Here is a 21,860-nt window from a genome sequence, read left to right as displayed (position 1 = left end):
GCACACGAGAACATTACTGTCTCAGTGCCCTGGACACTGAAGTACTAATGCAGAAGCAGGCCAGTGCACACTGAGGCCTTACTATTGGTGAGTGCATGCGCAAACATACACATGCATGCACACATAAACATACACAGATGTGCACATAAATATAACACAAACACAAACATCCACATGTACATACATAAACATCCACATGTGCAGACACATAAACATATACATATATGCACAGAAACATACACATATATACACTCAAATATACAAACGTACACTCAAATATACATATATACATACATACATACCTGTACACCCACAAGCATATACACATGTACACACACTCAAATAGACACATGTACACAGACACAAATTTAAACACCCAAGTAAATATATACACTCAAACACACAGAAATACACATGTATGTATTAATATACACAATATACACAAACCTACACATTAGCACACATACAAAGCATGTGCACACACATAAACACACATATGTGTACCACTTCATTCGAGGAACTGGCATTTATGGACTTTGATAGTGGTCGGCTCGGAAAGACCCGTCTCCTCTGCCTGTTGCAGGTGTCAGTCAATCTCTCTCTACAGCTAAGGCACAAATAGAAGTTTTCTGGACTTGCGCTGTGGGCAGCAGTTCTGAGGACACTGCCGTGTTCGTGGTTTCCCCTTCAGTTTATCTGACAGTCTGTGCTGAGGTGGGGCTAACACAATGCTGAGAAAGAGATTCTGGTTCACGGTTCCAGAGACAGAGTCCATAACAGTGGGGAAGGCATGGAGGCAGGAAACCATTGCCTTTTGTCTACACCGGAGGAGAAAGAACAGGAAGCCAGCTAAGCCCACCCCCCAGTGATGGACTTTCTCCAGCAAGCTGCATCTACTAAAGGTTCATGAACCCCAATCAGCTGGGGACCAATCATTTATATCCATGGGCCTGTGGGGGACATTTCTATTTAAACTACACAGGAAGCATCCTCAGTACTTTAGGAATTTCCCATGCCACATTTCCCTTCTAGAAAATTCCTAGCGCGTTTGCATATTGAAAATTTGGTGAAGCTGTGCAAAAATACCAGTGTTGATCCCGTTAACTCCGGTTTCCAGATGCTTCCCTTTGCGAATGCCCCAGAGCTCATGCTTCTTGCCTCACCTCTGTGGGCCACCTTTGTTCATGTGGTGTGACTGTCACATGTTGGTTGTTACTCTTCTGACAGCTGTGATGGAATCATCTGCAGGGAGCGGAGGTTTATTTTGGCTCCTAGCACTCGGAGGGGCTGTGATTATAGTGTGGGGAGCATGGTCACGTGTGCGGTGATGACTCCCCGTGGCGGGCAGCAGGTAGCAGGGATCCAGCCAGAATCAGAGGCAAGCCTAACCTCCAGCCAGGCCCTGCCTCCTAAAGTTACACACATCCCAGAGTAACACCACCAGGTGACGAACAAGTGCTCAAGACATCAGTCTGTGTGGAACCTTCTAGACTTAGACCCTCACATGTGCTGCCTAGTGTCCTTGCACGGGATCCTGTTTTGTTCTTGGGTTCTCTGTGCATGAACTGGACCCTCTCAGCCGTATTCTGATTGCATCTGGATGGCCCTGGAGCCCCAGTGCCTGAAGGACTTCACGTCAGCCGTGGCTGGGAAGCTGAATCATGAGTGTGCAGGAGGCAGGGAGAACCCGAGGAGGCCGGCGGGAGCTGGGTGTATGAGCATTCTGCCCTCTTGCCTCTGTGCTAGCTGCAGCGATCCGTCACCAGGGCAACCAGCCTGCACTCTGCTCCCATGCCAGGATGGCCACCCAGTGGCTGTGCTGCTGGTCTTGGTTGGGTTCAGTCACGGCGTGGGGGTGGAAAGGACAGCTAACGTGGCCTCAATGAGACCAATGCCTATATTTTTCACACCCAGAAGAGTGAGCATGCTCAGTGCTCATTCCCTCACCAGGCCTCTACCAGCATCCCATTGGCCAAGGCCAGGCACACATCTGAGCCCCGGTGCTGTGGCCCCTGCAGCTTAGCAGGACGTAGGGATTCCGAGGCACTTTTGCTAACTATTATGTCATCTGTACCAAACTGGGCTGCTACTTCTAGTATCCCCTCTAACCCTTGTCCTGGGAAGGATTCCAAACTCAATTTCTGCTCACCAGGAAGTGTAAGTATGATAGATTAGTAATGTCTGCCATGGGCATGGATATGAGGAGTGGGTTCGTTCCCCTGTTCAAAGCCTCCCAAACTGTCAGTTAGCCTTCTCCCATCCCAGGCCTGGCTCAAGATCGCTGGGCTTTCCTCCCTCTCCAGCATCAGGCAGTGCCAGCTGGTGAGCCTGGCCTGGGTTCTTGGATGGGGCCACAGCAGCTGGGGGCCCAGAGACAATTGCCCTCATTAATTCTGCTGTACCATGCTCACTATCGTTCACTGGTTCAACATCATCATGAGCTATATAAGGTGGACCCGTGAGCCAGCGGGGTTGACCCTGTCCACAGACATGTGGGGTGTGTTTCTGAGTTCCAATGCCAGGCTTCAGAGTCCTCACTGAGAAGATAGCTGGGTGGACACTGGGTGCTGGGGTCCAGTCTAGTCTGCTCTGTGAAGAAGCAGCTGAGGGAAGCAGTAACCATATTCTCAGATCAAGGCTTCAGAGCCCAGGAGAGGGGGGCTCCCAACTTCATCCTTGACAACCCCACTCAGGCACGCCATCTGTCTGTCATCTGTCCAGCAGCCATGGTGTAACTGTCACACCGTCCTGTGTCCTCCCGCAGCTCCTCGCCAAGCCTCCTTTGTTTTGCCGGCCTCTGCTTCTGTGTTTATTTCAGGACCATTTTCTCCTTCGGGCGCCTCATGCAGCTCCCACACAGAGCTGAGGTTGTCTGATGGGACCAAACCTAGATCCCTGGTATGTGAGCTGGCTTTGGGAACCAGCTCCCCATGCTGGATGCCTCGCCCAGCCTTGATGCAGGGGGAGGAGCTTGGTTCTGCCTCAACTTGATGTGCCCTGCTTTGACTCCCATGGGAGGCCTGACTCTTTTTTTTTTTTATTGAAAAAATTTCCGCCTTCTCCCCCCCTCATTTCCCTCCCCCTCCCCCCACTCTCTGAACATGGCAGACAATGGGGGCTGATGAGAAGTCAAGGACAATGGCACTGGGTTTTGATCCTACTGCATATACTGGCTTTGTGGGAGCCTAGCCTGTTTGGATGCTCACCTTCCTAGACCTGGAGGGAGTGGGGAGGACCTTGGACTTCCCACAGGACAGGGAACCCTGACTCTTTCTGGTCCAGGAGTGGACTGGTGGTGTGTAGAAGGAAGGAGGGGTGAGGGAAGGGGCGAAGAGGAGGGAAACTGTGGTTGGTAAAATAAATGAAAAAATTTAAAAAAAATCCTACGTCTGTTGTCACCAGGGTCTCTTGAACTTAACCCTTTAGCTCCTCCAGATCCTGCATTGGTCCGCAGAGGCCACCACACACCGCTGGCTGGGGTCTATGAAGATAAAACAATTCAGGAAAAACACCTGGCACAGTGCCTGTCCCTGAGACCACTTGCCAATGGGTGTGCTGTGTTCACAAGTCCCTCCTTCCTGTCCCTGGCTCACCCAGTCAGTACGGATTAAGTGTCTGTGCTGTGTGCCGGGCAAGGCTCTCGAGACACTGGTAGACAGAGAGACCTACAACTTCTCAATCAAGTGTCTTGGTTTAAGGAGGGAAGAAGCTTGCTGCTAGCCTCTGTCCTTGAGGTGGGAGTTTAGGGCGGAAGTCAGTTTGGGACTCGTGCTGAGGCAGGAAGGCCTGGTGGCTGGGAAGCTGGGCAGATGCTGGCACTAAGATGCCTGGGCTCAGCTTTCTCTTCTGTGAAAGGGTTCAGTGGCCACCAAATACATCCACAAAGAGACATAGGGGTCTGGGCAGAATGGTGGCGCCTGCCTCCTCTGCGTCTTCTGCACCCACAGCCATGCCCCGACACACAGCAGTGTCTGCAGGGAGGAGCATCAGGGATTAGCATTTGCCAGGCATAGGTTCCAACCCAACTCCACAGAAAAGCAAAAGGCCTACAGGGACAGTCAAAGGCTGAGGATATGTGCCTGTGGCCTGCTGGAACTGAGTCCTGTTCCTCCCACAGGCTGGGACTTGCTAGCAGGCGACCTTGGCTGAGGGATTAGTGGTCTGGACCACCCTGCTGGCCTGCCAGGAGCTCCCATGTGATGGCCAGCCTGTGACCCAGGCTTTATCCCAGACTTGGTGGGCCTCCAGTCTTCCCAACATCCCAGGTGGATTCACAGACACACAGCAGCCTCTGCCCCAGGCCAGACACTCAAAAAGCAGGTTGAGTGTTGTGTGCCCCAACTCTCGTTCCTCCAGAGCAGAACTGCCCACAGGACCACTCAAACTGGGCGGTGAGAAGCCCAGGGGTAAGTTATCACTTGGCCCCTGGGTACCCGTATCCCCACTTTTTGGCTTCGGTTTCTTCTTTTGCACAATAAAAGTAGCCTCGGTGCTGAGACTGGCTCCTTGCCATGTGAAGAGCCTCAGAATGAGCTGCAGGCTATACTAGCAAAGGGGAATCACTCTGGGCTGAAAGGAAACCCTCCCAAACCCTGAATCAAGGTGGACCATCTGAGATGCATCAGAGATCCTAGAAGAACATGCCCCTCCTGACCCCAACATAGCCATTGCCCATGTACCTATCAGTGAGTCATGGGTGGTACCAGGGCAGAGTGCATCAGTGATGCTGCCCTGGGGCACCATGCAGTATGTGGAAATAGCCTTGCCACGGCTATAGCAGGGCATCTCCGAGTACAAACCAAGGATACTGCTCACCCACTATCATGCACTGGACCCACCAGGCCTGGCCCACGGCCAACAGTGGCAGCGATGTTGCTAGGTAACTGGGGTGAGTCCAGGTGGGTGTGGGGACACATGCTTGCCATTCCAGCACTCTGGAGGCAGAGGCACGAGGATGCTGAGTTTGAGGCCAACCTGGACTACAAGGTGAGAGACACTTTACTGTTATGATTTTAAACAGGTGTAGAAGGGAATCCAGAGCTAGGGTCGTAATGCAGTTGCTAGGGAGCTTGTCAATCACACAGACAGCTCTGGGTCTGGGACCTGCACTCAGGGTGTAGTGACACAGGCCTGCATTCCCAGCACTTGGGAGGGAGGCAGGAACATTACAGGTTCAAGGCCATCTTCAGCTACAAAGAGAACTCAAGGCCAGTCGGGGCTATGTGAAATTCTGTCTCAAAACTAATGACGACAAAAAGCACTGGATACATAGAGAGACACACAAGCAATAGAGGAAATGTGAACACGACTGTTGGGGCCTGCTAGTGTCAGTGTGCCACCTGATCTTGTCCTAGTGTTGCCCAAGCTGTCACCCCAGAACAAAAAGGACCGAGGGTCTGAGGGTTCTCTCTGTGTGATGTCTTAACTGTGTGAAATCTACAATGACATCAAAATAAGGAGTTACATCCAGCCTAATCGGCCTGGGGCAGCTGTGGCCTTGATGTAGAACTTGGGCTGAGAGTCACTGTCCACTCTGGTTGCAGACTGATCATGGCCTTGCTCAGGCCACCCTGGACATGCCGGGTTCTTCTGGGTCTGGTATTCCAGTCATCTGTCACTTTCTCTGCCATCTTCCTCCCAGAGAGGAGGCTAGATTGAGCATCCTGTGGAGTTTGATGGTCCCCGGGTCTCTGACATCCCCAGCCACTGCAGGCTGTACAGTTGGCTCCAAGGAAGTTGTCAAGAGTCCCGACTCAAGCAAGGCCTGACTCCTGGGCTAGCCTGTAAAACAGGCCTTTCTGGGCCAGCAACTGGGCTGGGCTGCCACTCTCTGCCACCTGTCCCTCATCCATGACCAGAACCCTGCAAGGAAGACATGGAACAGTTCTTGTGACAGTAGCTGAGGCCCTCATTGGCTGAGAACCCCGCTCTGCTTTGAATTCACTCCCCAAAAGTTTTGAATTTCCGAGCTGCACCCTGACCCTCCCATCTTCCTGGATGTTCAGTTCCTGGGCCGAATGCCTTTCCCTGGGGACTTGGTCACGCCCCCTGAGCAGTGGACCATGTGCGATCCATCTCAGGACATTTGCATAAGAACACATTACACGTCTTCCTATGTACCACCGCCAGGAGGGATGCCTTACCTGGCACAGTCCATTACAGAGCGCAAGCGGTGAGCAATGAGCAGTACTGTGCACCGAGCAAACCAGTGCTCCAGGGCCGCCTGCATCTGCATCTCTGTCCCTGGGTCCACGGAGGCAGTGGCCTCGTCCAGGATGAGGATCTGGGTTTTCCGGAGAAGGGCACGTGCCAGGCATAGGAGCTGCTTTTGACCCACGCTGTGAATAAGTTGCATGGTTAGGCTAAGTTGGTGTCATCATAGGTCTGTCTGCAAGCTGACCCTGAGGACAGCTGCTGATGGCATCTGGGTGTGTTGTCCCCACTGTGAGGGTCTAAGTCTGCACGGTTTGGGGAAATCCATTTCTGCGGCTTTGGTGTTGGCTGACTGTCATTCACACCTCTGAGCCCTGGTTTCTCTACCTGTGAAAAGTCCGTTTTCTTTTTCTTTGGTTCTGCATGAGCATTGCGGGCACTTGGGATGCACATCTGCAGGTACATGTGTGTGCACGGATGTGTGCAGGCCAGAGGCTGCATGGGGTGGCTTCCCCAGTTACTCTCGACTTTGTACACACAAGTGGAGTGTCCCCTGGACCCAGAGTGGGCTGTCTTAGCTAGCCTGGCCAGCTAGCTTGTCCCAGGCATCGCCTACCTTTGCCTCCTGAGCACTGAGATCACAGGCGGCTGCTAAACCCACTTAGATTTACATGGGTTCAGGGGATCTGAACTCTGGTCCTCACACTTGCTCACAGAGCCCCCATCACAACACGCTAAGTGATGAAGGGTGTTTTAGTGGATACCAGCCACAGAAGGTGGCCATTGTCCCTTTTTTCGTTTTATTTGTTTGAAACAGGATCTTAATATGTAGCCCTGGGCTGACCTGGAACTCACGACGGAGACTAGACTGGCCTCACACTCACAGAGATCCACCTGCCTCTGCCTCCTGAGTGCTGGGGTTAAAGGTATGGAACACAGTCTTACTTGGTTTTGGGTTTTTGAGACAGTGCCTCGCTATGTAGCTCAGGCTGCCGTCAAACTTGACCTCTTCCTGTTCCAGCCTCTCGAGTGCTAAGATCCCAAGCCTGCACCAATACCAGCTCTGCACAACTGTGCTTCACATGCAGAGCTAGACGTCCAGGAAAGGCCAGGGCTGGACAGCGGTTCTAGAGCATGCCCTCAGCGTGCATGAGGCCCTACGGGAACTGCCCTGAGCTGAAAAAAAAAAAGATGATGCATCCCCCAGTCCCTGTTTATGTTATGTGTGCTTTGTCCTTAAAACACTCTAGCAGAGGGCGTTACTGGGGAGATGGCTCAGTCAGGGAAACGCTCGTTGTGCAAACATGAGGATCTGAGTTCAGATCCCCAATACCCACATAAAAGCTGGGCACAAAGGCAAGGATCTGTGATCCCAGTTCCCAGAAGGCAGACAAAAGGGTCCCTGGGAGCCCATTGGCCAACCAGCCTGGGAGAATCAGTGAGCTTCAGGCTCAGCGAGAGACCCTGTCTCAAAAACAAGGTAGAGAGTGATAGAGGGGACACTCAAGGTGGACCTTTGGCCTACACACACACACACACACACACACCATATACATACCACACACACACATACACACATACCACACACACATGCACACACACCACACACGCATGCACACACACCACACACACCACACACACACCACACATACATCACAAACACACACCACACACACACACACAGCACTTAGCCACAGTGAATCTGAGATCAGAGTCAAACATCAAGCATAGTGCTTTTGTAGCAAAACAGATACTGAGTGGGAAGAGCGCCTTGTGGGCACTTTGCCATGGGAAAAAGAACATGGCACAGATATCCTGAGGCTTGGGACAGCGGGGGAGGGTTGGGACCTGTATGAGTAGACGGCGTTGAGGATCCCCTGGAGTATGCTCTGAGCCCGGACTGTCCCTGCCCTTGCCCAGTTCATTCTGGTCTGCCACTGCTGGACGGCCATACCTCAGGTCATCTCCCTGGCCCACACACTCATACTGCAGCTGGCCAGGCAGGCTGACCACAAAGGCCTTGAGCTGCACCGTCTCCAGCGCTGCCCAGATGTCTTCATCTGTGTGTTCCTGAAGTAGGTCCAGGTTCATCCGTAGAGAGCCTGGGAACAGGACAGGGTCCTGGCCAGAGGGACGCTGGATCAGAGCAGGCCCTGCCATCGCTCCTTCCTTTGTCACCTCTTTCCCATGGTCCTAGGCCTCACCTGAGGGATGATGGTGATTCGGGACCGAAGCGTGTGCAGTCCCACATGGGTGATGGGGACCCCGTCAATCCAGATATCACCCTCAGCAGCCTCCTGAAGCCTCAGCAGGCCCCAAGCCAGGGAGGATTTCCCGGCCCCTGTCCTGCCCACGATGCCCACCTGCCAGGTAACAAAGAGTGAGGCCCACACTGAGCAAGTCTGCCTTAGCCCTGAGGTCCATGCGTACCCTCTTCCCCTGCACAGCACTTGTTTCTGTACCCCTCCACTGAGTGTGCCCCTTATCACACCCGCTCACCTTCCATCTCTGTACCCCCTCCACTGAGCACACCCTTCAACACAGCCCCTCATCTCTCCATTTCTGTACCCCCTCCACTAAACATGCCCCCTCAACACAGCCCCTCATCTCTCCCTCCCTGTACCCCTCTACTGAGTGTGCCCCTTATCACACCTGCTCATCCTTCCATCCCACCTTCCACCTGGGCTCTCTCTAGCTCCTCCTCCTCCCCACACTTCTACCCCTTACCTTTCCTCTATGTCCTAGCCACCTCCATCGCTCCCCATCCTTCCATGCGAGCCCTCCCTCCCAGCTCCCGCATCCTCCTCTGCATCCTGTCCTACCCGCGCCTTCTCCATCCAGCCCTTATTTTTCCTCTGCCCTCTAATCAGTCCACCCGTCCTTTCTTTCTTGTCACCCCATCCCTAAGAATGGCCTCGTTCTTTCCCACACTCCATCCTTTGTCATCTGTTCCGTATCTATCCTTCCAGGCAGCCCAGCATGCTCCTCATCCAGGACATCAAGGTAGACACAGGAAGCCACCCCCAGAGGCACATCAGGGCCTGGGAGATGGGAGTGAAGAAAGCCTGGGCAGGAGCCGGGAGGTGGTGGTGCACACCTTTAATCCCAGCACTCGGGAGGCAGAGGAAGGCGGATCTCTGTGAGTTCGAGGCCAGCCTGGTCTACAGAGCAAGTTCCAGGACAGGCTCCAAAGCTACAGAGAAACCCTGACTCAAAAAGCCAGAAACCAAACTAAGCCAAATCAAAAACCCCAAACCCAAAACCAACCAACCAACCAAAAACAGAAAGCAAGCAAGCTGGGCATCTCTCAGACTTAGAGCCTGTTGCCCACAGGATGTAGTGGGAGTGCCACCCACCTTCTCTCCTGCATGGATCTTCAGGGACACACCCCGCACAGCCAGCGGCAGCTCTGGTCGGTGTCTGAGCCCAAAGTCCCGGAACTCAATCTGTCCCTGAGTAGGCCAGAGAGGCCGGGCTGCACAGGTAGGCAGCCTCCAGGGAGCCTGGGTTGGCAAACAGGTTGGACACAGGTCAGAGGAGTTGTCTTAAGCTCTTCATAGGGGTCTGCCCTCAGAGCCTCAGTTTCCCACATTCCACACTACACCTTCATTTGGAAATCACTCCTGGTCATTCGAGCAGCATCTTGTTGGTAGGACAAGGTCTCAGTATATAGCCCAGGCTAGCTTCTAACATGCGACATAGCCAAGACTAGCATCTAACTTTGCTGTAACCCAGACTAGCCTCCAAATCTCTATTTAGCCCCAGCTATATATACTCCAACTCTCTGTGTTGCTTAGAATAGTCTCTAACTTGTTACATAGCTCAGGCTAGGCTCCTGCTTGCTTTATATAGCTAAGATTGGCTTCTAACTTACTATATAGCCCAGGTTAGCCCCAATCTGCTATGTAGCCCCGGATAACTTCAAATTTTCTATCCAAAATAGCTTCTCGCTATGTAGCTCAGACTAGCCTTAACTCACTACACAGGCTTAGCAGCAATCCTCCTGCCTCAACTTCCTAAGAGCTGAGATTTAGTTGTGAGCTGTTGTGCCCAGCTTGACGCCACATCATTGACCTCGCTGCTCTGTTCCCATGGCATTGTGCCATGAGAACCCTGGTCTGTCCTCGGCACCCGCAGCTGTCCTGGCTTGTCGCTAGGTTAAGAAATCACTCTACCACCATTGTTGGCCTGGGTGATGGCCTCACCCTGTCCTATGCCCCGTTGCATGGCTAGAGCATGGCTGTCACTTTCACGTCACAAAGCTGAGGGAACGCCCTTCCTGCTGCTGCAGTGACCTGTCCTGCTACAGCAGGAGGCTTCAGACTCTCCACCCTCGGTCACCCTGGCTGTCACTGCCCACAGGGACGCTGCTTCCTGGTAGGAAGGGGCAGGCATTCTCCCCCTCGTCACCTCTTTGGGGATGTGGGTGTAGTCCTGCACGCGCTCCACTGCCACCATGCTGTTTTCCAGATCTGTCCAGCTGCGGACCACCCACTGCAGTGTCTGTGTCACCTGGTTTGAGAAGACACCTCAGCTGGGCTCCTCTGGGTCTCATCAGGGATTCCTGGCCAAGTGCCAGGGAAGGCAAAGAAAAAGGGACTGTAGGCACAGAGAGGTTGAGGACCTGGGCCCTCAGGGGTGGGACTGGGCTCTGGCCTATAGACAGACAATAGAGCAAGCAGGGGGCAGCACTGTCCCAGACAGGACAAGAGAAGTGCCTGGCCTATCCAGGACTCACATAAGACCTGGGTGTGTGGGTTCCATTCAGGCAGCTTCTACAGAGGGGCCAGGCCTTCCCTGATGTCCATCCCACTGAGCCTCTAAGTGCTTTGCTGGGGCCGACGAGCAGTTCCGTAGCTGGCCCTGCTCTCATTCCTCTCCCTCTGCTGGCTCACAGCCTGCCACATGCCCCCCATGGCCTCTCTTGCTGCTGCTGGTCCTGCCCAGAGCACTGACCCTGAAGGAGATGACCTGTAATTTACGAAGATGCTCTTAGAGTAACACCTTCAACTGCTGCTGCTGCGCAGATGAGACGGGGTGTATGTGCATGCACATGTACAAGAGTGTGCAAGATACAGGGTAAGACAGTGTGTGCAAGGGGAGAATTGTGTGTAAGACTGTACAAGATACAGGGTAAGACAGTGTGTGTAAGGAGAGAATTGTGTGTAAGTGTGTGCAAGATACAGTGTAAGACGGTGTGTGTAAGGAGAGAATTGTGTGTAAGTGTGTGCAAGATACAGTGTAAGATGGTGTGTGTAAGGAGAGAATTGTGTGTAAGTGTGTGCAAGATACAGGATAAGATGGTGTGTGTAAGGAGAGAATTGTGTGTAAGTGTGTGCAAGATACAGGATAAGATGGTGTGTGCAAGGAGAGAATTGTGTGTGCAAGATATAGTGTAAGATGGAGAGAATGTGTGTGTAAGAGTGTGTGAGTGTGTAGAGACTATGTGTAAGAGTGTATATGTGTGTAAGAGTGTGCAAGAGACTGTGTGTATGTGTGTTTGTGGACACAGGCATTCTAACCCAGCACTGCATACTGTCAAGCACTAACAATAAACACCCCACTGGACACCTCTCAACATTCTGCCTGTCTCTCCTAACCGGAAGAGGTAGAGTGCTGGACCATTACTTGGATGGGCACACAGAGGGTCTTAAGCCACTTGCTTGAGGTCAAACAAGGTTTCCTAGTGCTGGGCAGTGGAGAACACTCCAGCAGGGCCCATCTGTCTCTGTTCTGCCCACCTCCAGCAGGGGTGGGATGCAGAAGTACCTGGAGGGCAGCTGAGACTGAGAAGCCCACGAGGCCGGCACTCAGGTGAGCCTTGCTCAGCACAGCACACAGAGTGGCCACGAACACCAGGCCGTTCCCCAGGAGCTCCAGGTTGGCAGCCAACCACCTGTGGAGGAAAGCAGGGCTCAGCAGGACGAGCAGGACCCACTTCTCTGGTCATGGTAGATGCTCAGCACCCACTGGGGGCCCCACAATGGGACCTAACTGCCTTGCCCAGTGATCCAGCCGAGGGCCTGGCACATGTTGGGAGTTGCACAGATTTGGAGACGTCCTCTCCCTGGTGGGTGTTTGGCTACATGTACACGTGTGTGTGCAAGTCAGAGGTCAGTCTCAACTGTCATTTGTTGTTTAATCTTCGGCACAGTGGCTGCGCCTTAATCTGCTGCCAGTTCAGCCAGTTATTGCGTTCGTGCAGTTATGACCTGCTTCCCAGCAGCCGCCCGGCCACTCAGGCTGAGGCTGGTGGGAATTCTGTTCCCGTAGGCACTGGCTCTGCCTCTGCTAAAGGTAGCATTAACTAAATCTCTATTATCCTATTTATAAATAAATCTTGAGCTTCAAAGGCTGGGGTGCTAGCTCAGAGAGGCTGAGTAGCAACTAGCTGACCTTTTCCCCTTGCTGGTGTCTCCCAAAGAGAGCATCCTTCTGCTCTGCCAAACAAAAAAGCTGCACCACTCCAAATCCCCCCCCCCCACTCCGTTGCATCTATCTCTTCTCGGTGCTCTCTGACCCTCTACGATTGCTTTCTGTTAATTAGCTGCTAACTCGGCTTCCTGACCCAAGGTTAACTTTATTTAATTAACGCAAATGCAAACTCGGGGTTCACAGTGTGATTGAATGTCCCCCAACAGCTATTCCTCAGGTGTCATCCACCTTGAGGGTTTTTTTTTTTAATCTGTCCTGGAACTCACTCTGTTGAACTCAGAGATCCGCCTGCCCCTGCCCCTCACCCCAGTGCTGGGATTAAAGGCACACCCAGCAGGGCCCAGCTCTTCCTTCCTGTTTTAAGACAGGGTCCCTCATTGGCTTAGAAAAATATAGGAAACGAATAAAGAATAAGGAAAGAAAGATTGTAGGCTATGAGGAATCAGTGAGGAAGAAAGAAGGATGATGGGAAATAAAAACATCTCCATCTTGTCCTGTATTAAAAACAAACCCTCTTGAAGGTGTCCACATAAAAACTTAAACAATGATACTTATGCTGCTTTCTGTTCAGAAAATTGGTGTGATAGATTTGAGTGTAATTCTTATAAGAATTTTTTAATACCTGATACAGTCTTGAAGAACCTAGCTAAATTTTACAAGAGGTAATTTAGTTTAAAGAATCTATTTCTAGTAGGTAAGATTCCATTCATAATAATGGTTCCTATTATAAATGATGATAGAACATTTAGAAGGAGTAGGTGAAGTCCATGAGATTGTAATAGATATGGTTTCAAAATGAACAACAGCTCACTCCCGTAGATGTTTAGTAGGTGCTGGATTTTAACCCTTCTACTTTGACTGGAGCATATACAAAGATAGAAGAGAAACAGGCTTTCATGGGCTGTGGAATCACCCAGAAGATTAGAAAAGAGCGGAGTTCATGGTGGGGATGCTAAAAAACAAAACAAAACAAAACAAAACAAAAAAAAAAAAAGAACTCATCAAAAGAGTTAGCTGGCTGCCCAGTGAGCCTCAGGGACCCACGTGCCTCCAACCCAAGCCCTCTCTCCCAAGTGCTGAGATGACAGGCTCACACCACTATGCCTGGATCACTGGTAAGGTGAGTTCGAATGTGGGCTTGAGCCCACACCCTCTTACTTCAAAGGCAAGCGTGTTACTCACTAGCGGTCCCCAGCCCTGGCCTGCCCCTCGTGAGGTCAGCTCCAGCACTCTCTCCTGGGAGCCTGCCCTGATTGTTTCTCTTTCTCTCGCACCCACTGACCTCCTTTCCCTTGCTTCTCTTGCCAGACAAATCATTTGATGTCACCAACTGTTGTCACCTTTAGGAGTCCTGGGCTCCATGGAGACAGAGATCTTGTTTTCTCTGTCTCTAGATCCAGTCCACAGCTCAGCACGAAGTATGTGCTCAACAGTACATTCTGAACGGGTAGATCCTGCACGCACCTCTCACTGGGCCCTGCTCTACCATCCGTTTGTCTGCTCGTTCACTTAACAGATAGCGAGCGGGTATTATAAGCAGGCACGCTCAGCGAGCTCGGGACCTTGATGGAACAAGTACCTATCATGTCCCTGGGAGCATCACAGGTGATGCCTGGTCTCCCGGCTGCAAGGGAAGATGACACTGTTTCCATTTGACAGCTGAGGAAACCAAGGCTCCGGAAGGGCTGGAGCAGGACCAGGTTATGCGGTACACATGTTAGCAGCATGCTCCTTGGAACTTCTGGATCCTCACAGCTGCCCGAGTGTGACAGCAGATGAGTGAGCGAGGCTCAGAGAGGTTGGGTAACTTGTCCAGCATCTACCTGCTTGAAACAGCCGAGCCAGAAGTCGACCCCATATCATTCTCTCCCAAAGGAGATTAAGGACGTTTGATACCAGCTGCCTTGTCACCAAGGAAACAGAGGTTGGGACTGCTGTCTGGCAACCACGCTTCTGTTTGTACCTCCAGCCCACTGGATGTCAGAGACCCTGTCTGCTCTGTGTGCTCAGGTGGTCTGAGTGGGACCCAGTCTCAGACTGTCCCCAGCTTGTAGGGCTGTGCTCAAGCCATTTGACCCCTCTAACCATGGAGCTCAATTTTTGCAGGGAGGGCTTTCCAGGTGTACTCTGATCCCAGGCTCTTCCTACCTGTCAGCCACCAGTCGCGGGAAACTGACCCTCTGGTTCTCATCCATAAGGGCGTTGTGCTGTGCCGTGAAGGGTCCCTGGGCCTGGAAGGCCCTGACTACCGGACTGCCCTGGAAGGTCTCAGCCATATGGGAACACACAGACGAGTAGCTGGCCGACTCCAGGCGTCTCAGCTGGCAAGATGTGGCCACATAGAGGCTCTGTGGTGGGAGGGGGACAGGGACACTGAGAGGGAGCTCTTAGAGAACAGGGAAGAGCAGGTATCCTCTGTTGTCAGCCTGCTTGGTGGTGAGGCAGAACAGAGGGCCACTAAGAGACCTCAGCAAGATCTGGGCTCTGAGCTCTCCATACCTGAAACCCAGCATAGAGGAGCATGAGCGGCAAGATGGCCACCATGGCCAGAGGTGTGGCCATTGACACCGCTAGGCCGACCTCCAGAAGGCCAAAGGCATAGGTCAGCAGCGTCCTCAGCTTGTCCGGGATGTCCACATCCACCGTGTCTGTCTCCTTGGAGAAGCGGTTCAGCAGTCTCCCGACAGGCGTGCACTCGAAGAAGCCGATGGGACAGCGAGCTACATCCCACAGGAGGCTCCGGAAAAGCAGAGCGGAGGCTCGGACCCCTCCCAGGAACACCGCAGCCATGGAGGCAAACAGTCCGACGGCTGCAGAGGGGACTTTGAGTAGAACCTGCTGCTGGGTTGGGGCAGGTCTCCCAGCACCCGGTGACTGTTGTATGACCTACTACTGTGGTGTAGCATAGGGTCTCCCCAAACTCATGCCTACCTCAACCTCCAAATGCAGCTTTATTTAGAAATACAAGTTTCATAGGTACAATAAAAGAATATTCTAGATTTTGGGCAGGGACTACACCTGTGTCCTTCTAAGAACTGGGCACTGACAGGAGGCAGATGCGCAGACACAGATAGAAACTGGAGTGGTTAGCCACAGCTAAAGGAAACAAGGGGTCGAGAAGCCACCACATGCAGAAGAGGCTGCAAGGGGAGGGGACTCGACTGTCAATCATGGTCTCACACTACAGTGAGGGCAGTCACATGACTCAGCTAGCCAGTCAGAACACGCCAGCCATGTGGGTCACTGTGATTGGTTTGTGATGGTCACCTGACTTGTAAATGGCCAATCAGAAGCTTCCCTGGTGGATGCAGGCTGAGCTGGAGCAAAGTGCTGCGGACTGGGGATGTTGAGGTGGCCTGTTGCCGGCCAGGTACTACTGGGTCTTTGGCACCTGCTCCTAAGGTCCCCCCCACCCCAGGCTTCTCCAGGACCCAGCTCCTCTGCTGGCTGGGCTGTGGGAGAATACCTTTCCTTGATTCTAGAGACTGTCCAGTTCTTTTGAGATGGGGGGGGGGGCTCATATAGCCCAGGCTAGCCTTGAACTTGTGATGTAGCAGAGGATAACTATAAACTCCTGATTCCCCTGCCTCCACCTCTGGAGTGCTGAGACTTCACAGGTGTGCCACCACCCCAGGCTAGCCCGAGGTAGCCAACATGCAGCTGTGTGCCACCCAAACGTGAGTTCAAGTTCATTCCAGCTTAGTTGATTGATAGCTCGTGCTAGTGGATGCAGTGACCGTCTTGAAAGTAGCTTTTCCTAGATGAGACAGCAGGTTTACAGACATAAGGGTCCCTGGGTCGGGGAGGCTCATGGCACCTTCCTGATGTCACCACAGTCCTAGTAAATCGTGCTGAGGGTGCTTTGTATTTGCAGTGCTGAGTACTGAAGCCAGGATCTCACACACGCTAGGCAAGCACTCTATGCTAAGCTATATCCTCAGATGCCCCCGTTTACTTAAAATTTACATTTACTTTGTGTGTGTGTGTGTGTGTGTGTGTGTGCGTGCGTGCGTGTGTGTGCGTGTGCATGTGTGTGGACGTGTCCATAACACAGCATGTATGTAGAAATCAGAAGACAACCCATGGAAGTCTGATCTCTCCTTCCGCCACACGGTTCCCAAGAGTTATGTCAAGTCAACAGGTTTGGAGGAGGCTGTCTTTGCACTGGGCCACCACGCCTGTTTTCACTTATTTTGAGATAGTATCTCACTAAGTTACCTGGGCTGTCCTTGAGCCTAGGGTGGCCTTAAACATGTAACTATCCTATCTTCAGCCTCGCAAGTAGCTGGGGATACAGGAGTGTGTCACTATTTCTGACAAATTCAACTTTTATGATGGGGCCAGACCTGCATGTTTCTTTTTACTGTGGCCATGTTTGAAATGTCGGGGAGTCAGGCTAAGGACAGGGGAGTCTGGAATAGGGAGGATGAGGGTTTACAAGGGCACCATAGATGATCCTTGCAGGGACATGAATGCCCAGTACCCCGAGTGTGGGGTTGTGAGGACTGCTACAGAAACAACGAAATAGTGCCACTGCACAACAAGTCAAGATCCTTGATGCGATATGGCAGTATCACTTCGCAGCCCGGTGTCCAGGGCAAAGGGCACATGGGAGCCCTTTGCACCTTGCCTCTGGCAGAGGGGAGCCTGCAATCACTCCAGGAGTTATTGCTATTTTAATAGAAGGAGTTGAGCATGCAGGTGCACACTGGCAGTCCCAGCATTTGGGAGGGAAGTTGGGGATCTTGAGTTTGCGGTCAGCCTGGGCTCTGAGGAAAGACTGCCTCGAAATGAACAATAAATTGAGCTGGGCTGGCGGGAAGGCTCAGCAGAAGGACTCGCCGCCAAGGTTGATGCCTGGGCACACCAATTCTGGGATTTGTGTGGGAGAAGGAGAAAACCCACTCCTATGGGTGTGACCACACGTATGTGTGCTGTGGTGTTCACGTGTCCGTGCACACACTGAAAATAAGTAAATAAACAGACAAGTGTTTTTAAAAAGTTCCTGAGAAGGAAGGAAGGAAGGAGGGAGGGAGGAAGAAGGAAAGAGGGAGGGAGGAAGGAAGGAAGGGAAAAAGGAAGGAGGGAGGGAAGGAAGGAGGGAGGGAGGAAGGAAAAGAAAGAAAGAATGAAAAAGAAAGAGGAGAAAATGGGGCAGTGAAAGAGGCCAAAGAGAGGGGAGGGGTTGTGGCCTGGGTTCAGCTGTGATGAATGTGGCTATCTGGAGGTTTGGGGCAGGTGATTGAGGCTATTAGCTGGCTAACTTCAGGGATACCTTCTTAGTTGGGGAGAGCTGTCCTCAGGCCCTCATTCCCTCCATGCTACATTAAGGACCTGGGGTGGTTGCTCCTAGAATGTCCTGAGCAGACATCCAAGGACAGGAGGGGGTGGAGTAGGAGCAGAGCTTTGCTCACTGACATAGGGTACCTTGGAGACAGCCCAGGAGTCCAAAGACCCAGCCACGCAGGGCTGCATGCTTCTGCCGTCCGTCCACGACTGGGTCATCAGCCCAGAGGCTTAGCCAGTAGCCCTGGCAGAAGGACGCCACTTGCTGGCAGAAGAAGAGAAACAGGGTGTAGGTGCACAGGGGTGTGCCCACCGCCTTCAGGTAGCTCAGGTACGTGGTGTTCTTCACCTGTGAGACACACAGAGGAGGAGAGAATGAGTTGGGTCTAGGTCAACTCAAGTTCCCAAAGGCATCGTTAGCAAAGCCTCACTGGGCATCTTTCTACAGACTCCTGCCTCAGGACCCTTCTGCTGTAGATCCATGTGAGCCTTAGCTACCGGCTGATCTGGGTGGTGAAGGAAGGACAGGTGAGGGATGCACACATGGGTTAAGGATGGGCTGTGGAAAAAGGTAAGGTGGTTTGGGAGAAGAGAAATGATAGTATGTCTTTCAGATTTGGGCTTCCTTAGACTGGAGTGTTGTCATAGAGACAAGGACCAGCTCCTATACACACTGGATCCTTCATCTTTAAAATGAGGCTATTACTGCCTGGAGGTGGTGGCGTACGCCTTTAAGCCCAGTACTCGGGAGGCAGAGGCAGGTGGATCTCTGTGAGTTCAAGGCCAGCTTGGTCTACAGAGTAAAGGAAGGAAGGAAGGGAGGGAGGGAGGGAGGGAGGGAAGAAGAAAGGGAGGGAGGGAGGGAGGATGGTAGGAAGGACAGAAGGAAGAAAGGGAGGGAGAAGGAAGGAAGGAAGGAAGACAAAAGAGGCCATTACCGTCTGACTTTTAGGGGAAGGAGTAGGGCGGGGTGGGAGATTGTAAGGATTAAGAGACAGGAAGTTTAGAATCCCATTTGGCCCTAGTAGGTGTTTGGGAAGGGTGAGTGCCGTCCCAGTGTGCAGACTCAAGCAAGGACACTGGTGGTTACCCGGCCATACTGCACGCTGTCCTCTTCTGTTGTCAATCCTGTCCCCTTAAGGTCATCCAGAGAAGGCTCTGTCTGTGCCTCTGAAGTGGTTCTGTCCTTCATAGCGGCTGACTCGATGGGCCTGAGCCTGTCATCCAGAGGAGATCAGGACATGTTAGTGTATCTTCCCATAGGGGACCATGAGTCCCTTCACGAGATAGCCAGTGAGCTTTGCAGTATTCTTTCTAGCTCTCCCCAGGAGGGGGGGGGGGAAGGTGTGCATTCACGGATGTGTGGGTGGATGGATGAAAAGAAGGATGGATGGACACATGGGTGGGTGGATAGAAAATGGATGGGTGGATGCATGGGTAGATGCATGGATGGATACATGATCTAGGCACCATACTTCCCTCCTACATGGTACCCAGCTCCATCACTCTAGAGTCAGACAAGTCCCCTGACAGAGAAGCTCTGTCTCCCGAAGTTTCACTTTGGCCTAAGCTTTGCTCCAGTTTCCCCTGCTGTTGACCCTTAGACTCAACAGTCCAGCTTGTCTGGATGTCACTTTTTTAGCATTCTGATGCTGAAGATATTTGTATTTCTGTCATCTATGGAAGTGTGGACAGATTTAGCTGTTCTGTGCTTCAGTTTCCCTAGCTAAAAGTGGGGCTGCCCATCATTTAGTACCCGTGTGTTGTTTCCCTAGCATTACCGGTCATTTACTATTTCCCATGAATCAGCCCACCCATCCTTTTCCCTCTCCATCTATCCAGGCCTCTTTCCTGCCCTCCCCCACCCACCCAGCATTCTTCCATCTGTCCGTTCATCCAGGTAGCCAACCGTTCACCCTCCCATTAATCCATGCCTCTTCTCTTTTTCCTTCTGCTTTTTCGAGACAGGGTTTCTCTGTAGCTTTGGAGCCTGTCCTGGAACTCACTCTGTAGACCAGGCTGGCCTCAAACTCACAGAGATCCGCCTGCCTCTGCCTCCTGAGTGCTGGGATTAAAGGTGTGTGCCACCACACCTGGCCTCATCCATGCCTCTTTTAATCATCTTTCCTTCTGTTCCTTCCTTCATTCATCCCCATCTGCTTTTATCCTTTCTTCATTCTCCCCATGCACACATCTGTTAGTTCATGCCTGAACATCTCCCTCCTCCCTTCCTCCCTATTAAACATCCATCTCTCCACCCATCCCACATCCACATCTGCCCTTCTACCTCATCTTACTCAGCTTCCTGTGCATCACACTGCCACTATGGGTCACTCTCAGGGTGCCAGCTGTCATGATGTCAGAGGATCTGTCCCCACCTTCAGTATCCACAAGGTCCAAAGACCCTCAGCCTCCCTCGTACACTCGCCCACCTGCTGCTACAGAAACCCGCACTGCCTGGTACATGGTGACCTGTTGTTGTCAAAGTCCAGCTTCACAGTGAGTCACATGTGCCCTGGACACAGAGGACTGGTAGGAAGGGAGGCTCCTTCTTGGTGACCCCCATCTGTGTGCTCGGCCAGACTCCAGCCCAGCCTGCCCTACAGAATGGGAAGAGTGCAGCCTAGCCCTGTCATTTCCAGCCATGTTGAGAAGCTTTCCAGGGAGCCAGCCTGCCCTGCTCTATTGACTGGCATCACCCGCTTGAAGGACTTGTCTTAGAACTGGCCATGAGGAGCTTAGTGCCTTGTTAACTGGCAGATCACTTGGGATGGGTGACTTATCCATCACTGAGCCCATGGGGTATTCAAAGGCAGCTCCACCCGTGAGTTTGGCTGCCCCTCTGCCTGAGGTACAGGAGCCATAGCATCCGGTTTGTCCTCAGCCTGGGCCTCTCTTGCTCGGCACCAGAGAACCCACCTTTCTGGTCTGCTCTTGGGCCTCCCACTTCCAAGAAAACCTCCAAGGTCATCACTGGCGGCCTCAGCGTGAGTACCTGCAAGGGTCAGGGATATCAGTGAAGGACATACCAGGGAATCCAGATACTGGCTGGGACACTCACTGCTGCCGTGCCCTAGCCTCTCTGGAAAACACTTCCTAGCGTGGTTGCTGCTGCTGCTCTGGCAACCTTTCTCTGCTCTTGACCTTTCCCTGGGGTCATGCAAAAGCATCGCTCATTTATCCTCATTCATTCATTCATTCATCCAGTCATTCATTCAGAAGATACTGAGCACACGCTATGGAGCTGGGAAAATAGCACACTGCCCCTGCATCCTTATCACACTTGCTCAGGCAGTTTATTGTGCCTAGCCTGTTCTTTCCTCACTAACTCAAATGATATCTCAGGTGCCAAATTCCCCAGGAATAACCTCCCATCTGATGTTACCCAGGTTGGGCCAGAAATATAAGCAGAAATATAATAGCTTAGCTCCAGATCTGTGAACAAGAAGTAGCCACTATTACGAACCACTGACATGTGGATGATGTTTGTTACACAGCACTGTCACAGCAAAAGCTGTCCAATACAAATGTGCAAGTTCTGTGCTCAAGGTCCCATCTCCAAGCTCACGATGACACAGCGAGTCAACAGTTAAGTGTTGTGGTGGTTTGAAAGAGAATGAACCCCAGAGACTCACACATTTGAAGACGTGGCCACCAGTTGTTAGAACTATTTGGAAAGGGTTGGGGAGTGTGACCTTGAAGGAGATGTGTCGCTGGGGGCAGGCTTTGAGAATTTTCAAAGTCCGAGTTTTTTTTAGTCTCTGTCTGTCTTGTGATTTGTGTCTCAAGATGTGAGCTTTTAGCTACCATGCCCGCCTGCCTGCCGGCATGCTCTCTATCATGATGGTCATGGACTCCAACCCTTTGAACTCTAAGCCCCAAATAAACTCATTTCTTCTCTAAGTTGCTTTGGTCCTGGGGTCTTATCACAGCAACAGAAGAAATTAAGACAGTTTTTTTGTATTTGTATGTATGTGTAGGTGTGT

The 21,860-nt window shown here is 52.1% G+C and overlaps 1 protein-coding gene across 3 annotated transcripts in view; it reads right to left on the bottom strand.

Moving 5' to 3' along the window:
- Positions 1 to 5,218: 5,218 nt before the first annotated feature.
- Abcc6 (ATP binding cassette subfamily C member 6) overlaps positions 5,219 to 21,860 on the bottom strand; it is a 50,548-nt gene continuing 33,906 nt past the window's right edge. For 2 of the 3 annotated variants that reach the window (XM_041649817.1, XM_041649825.1), the window contains 12 exons: positions 20,794 to 20,869; positions 18,965 to 19,091; positions 18,016 to 18,223; positions 15,088 to 15,398; positions 14,737 to 14,936; positions 11,923 to 12,049; positions 10,564 to 10,665; positions 9,510 to 9,656; positions 8,358 to 8,516; positions 8,108 to 8,274; positions 6,144 to 6,338; positions 5,219 to 5,862 (listed from right to left, as the gene is read on the bottom strand). In XM_041649817.1, coding sequence (XP_041505751.1) covers positions 5,754 to 5,862; positions 6,144 to 6,338; positions 8,108 to 8,274; positions 8,358 to 8,516; positions 9,510 to 9,656; positions 10,564 to 10,665; positions 11,923 to 12,049; positions 14,737 to 14,936; positions 15,088 to 15,398; positions 18,016 to 18,223; positions 18,965 to 19,091; positions 20,794 to 20,869 — 1,928 coding nt within the window. In that variant the 3' untranslated portion in view covers positions 5,219 to 5,753. Of the gene's footprint in view, positions 5,863 to 6,143; positions 6,339 to 7,098; positions 7,330 to 8,107; positions 8,275 to 8,357; positions 8,517 to 9,509; positions 9,657 to 10,563; positions 10,666 to 11,922; positions 12,050 to 14,736; positions 14,937 to 15,087; positions 15,399 to 18,015; positions 18,224 to 18,964; positions 19,092 to 20,793; positions 20,870 to 21,860 lie in introns of those variants that run through there. The other variant, XR_005974145.1, reaches the window with a different exon arrangement.

This window comes from Microtus oregoni, unplaced genomic scaffold, assembly GCF_018167655.1.
Source record: "Microtus oregoni isolate MIOR12 unplaced genomic scaffold, Mior012 000000F_ref0000247, whole genome shotgun sequence".
NCBI classification, from domain to species: Eukaryota; Metazoa; Chordata; class Mammalia; order Rodentia; family Cricetidae; genus Microtus; species Microtus oregoni.
Note: the sequence above shows the minus strand (reverse complement) of the source record. Positions and strands in the feature narration are given on the sequence as shown.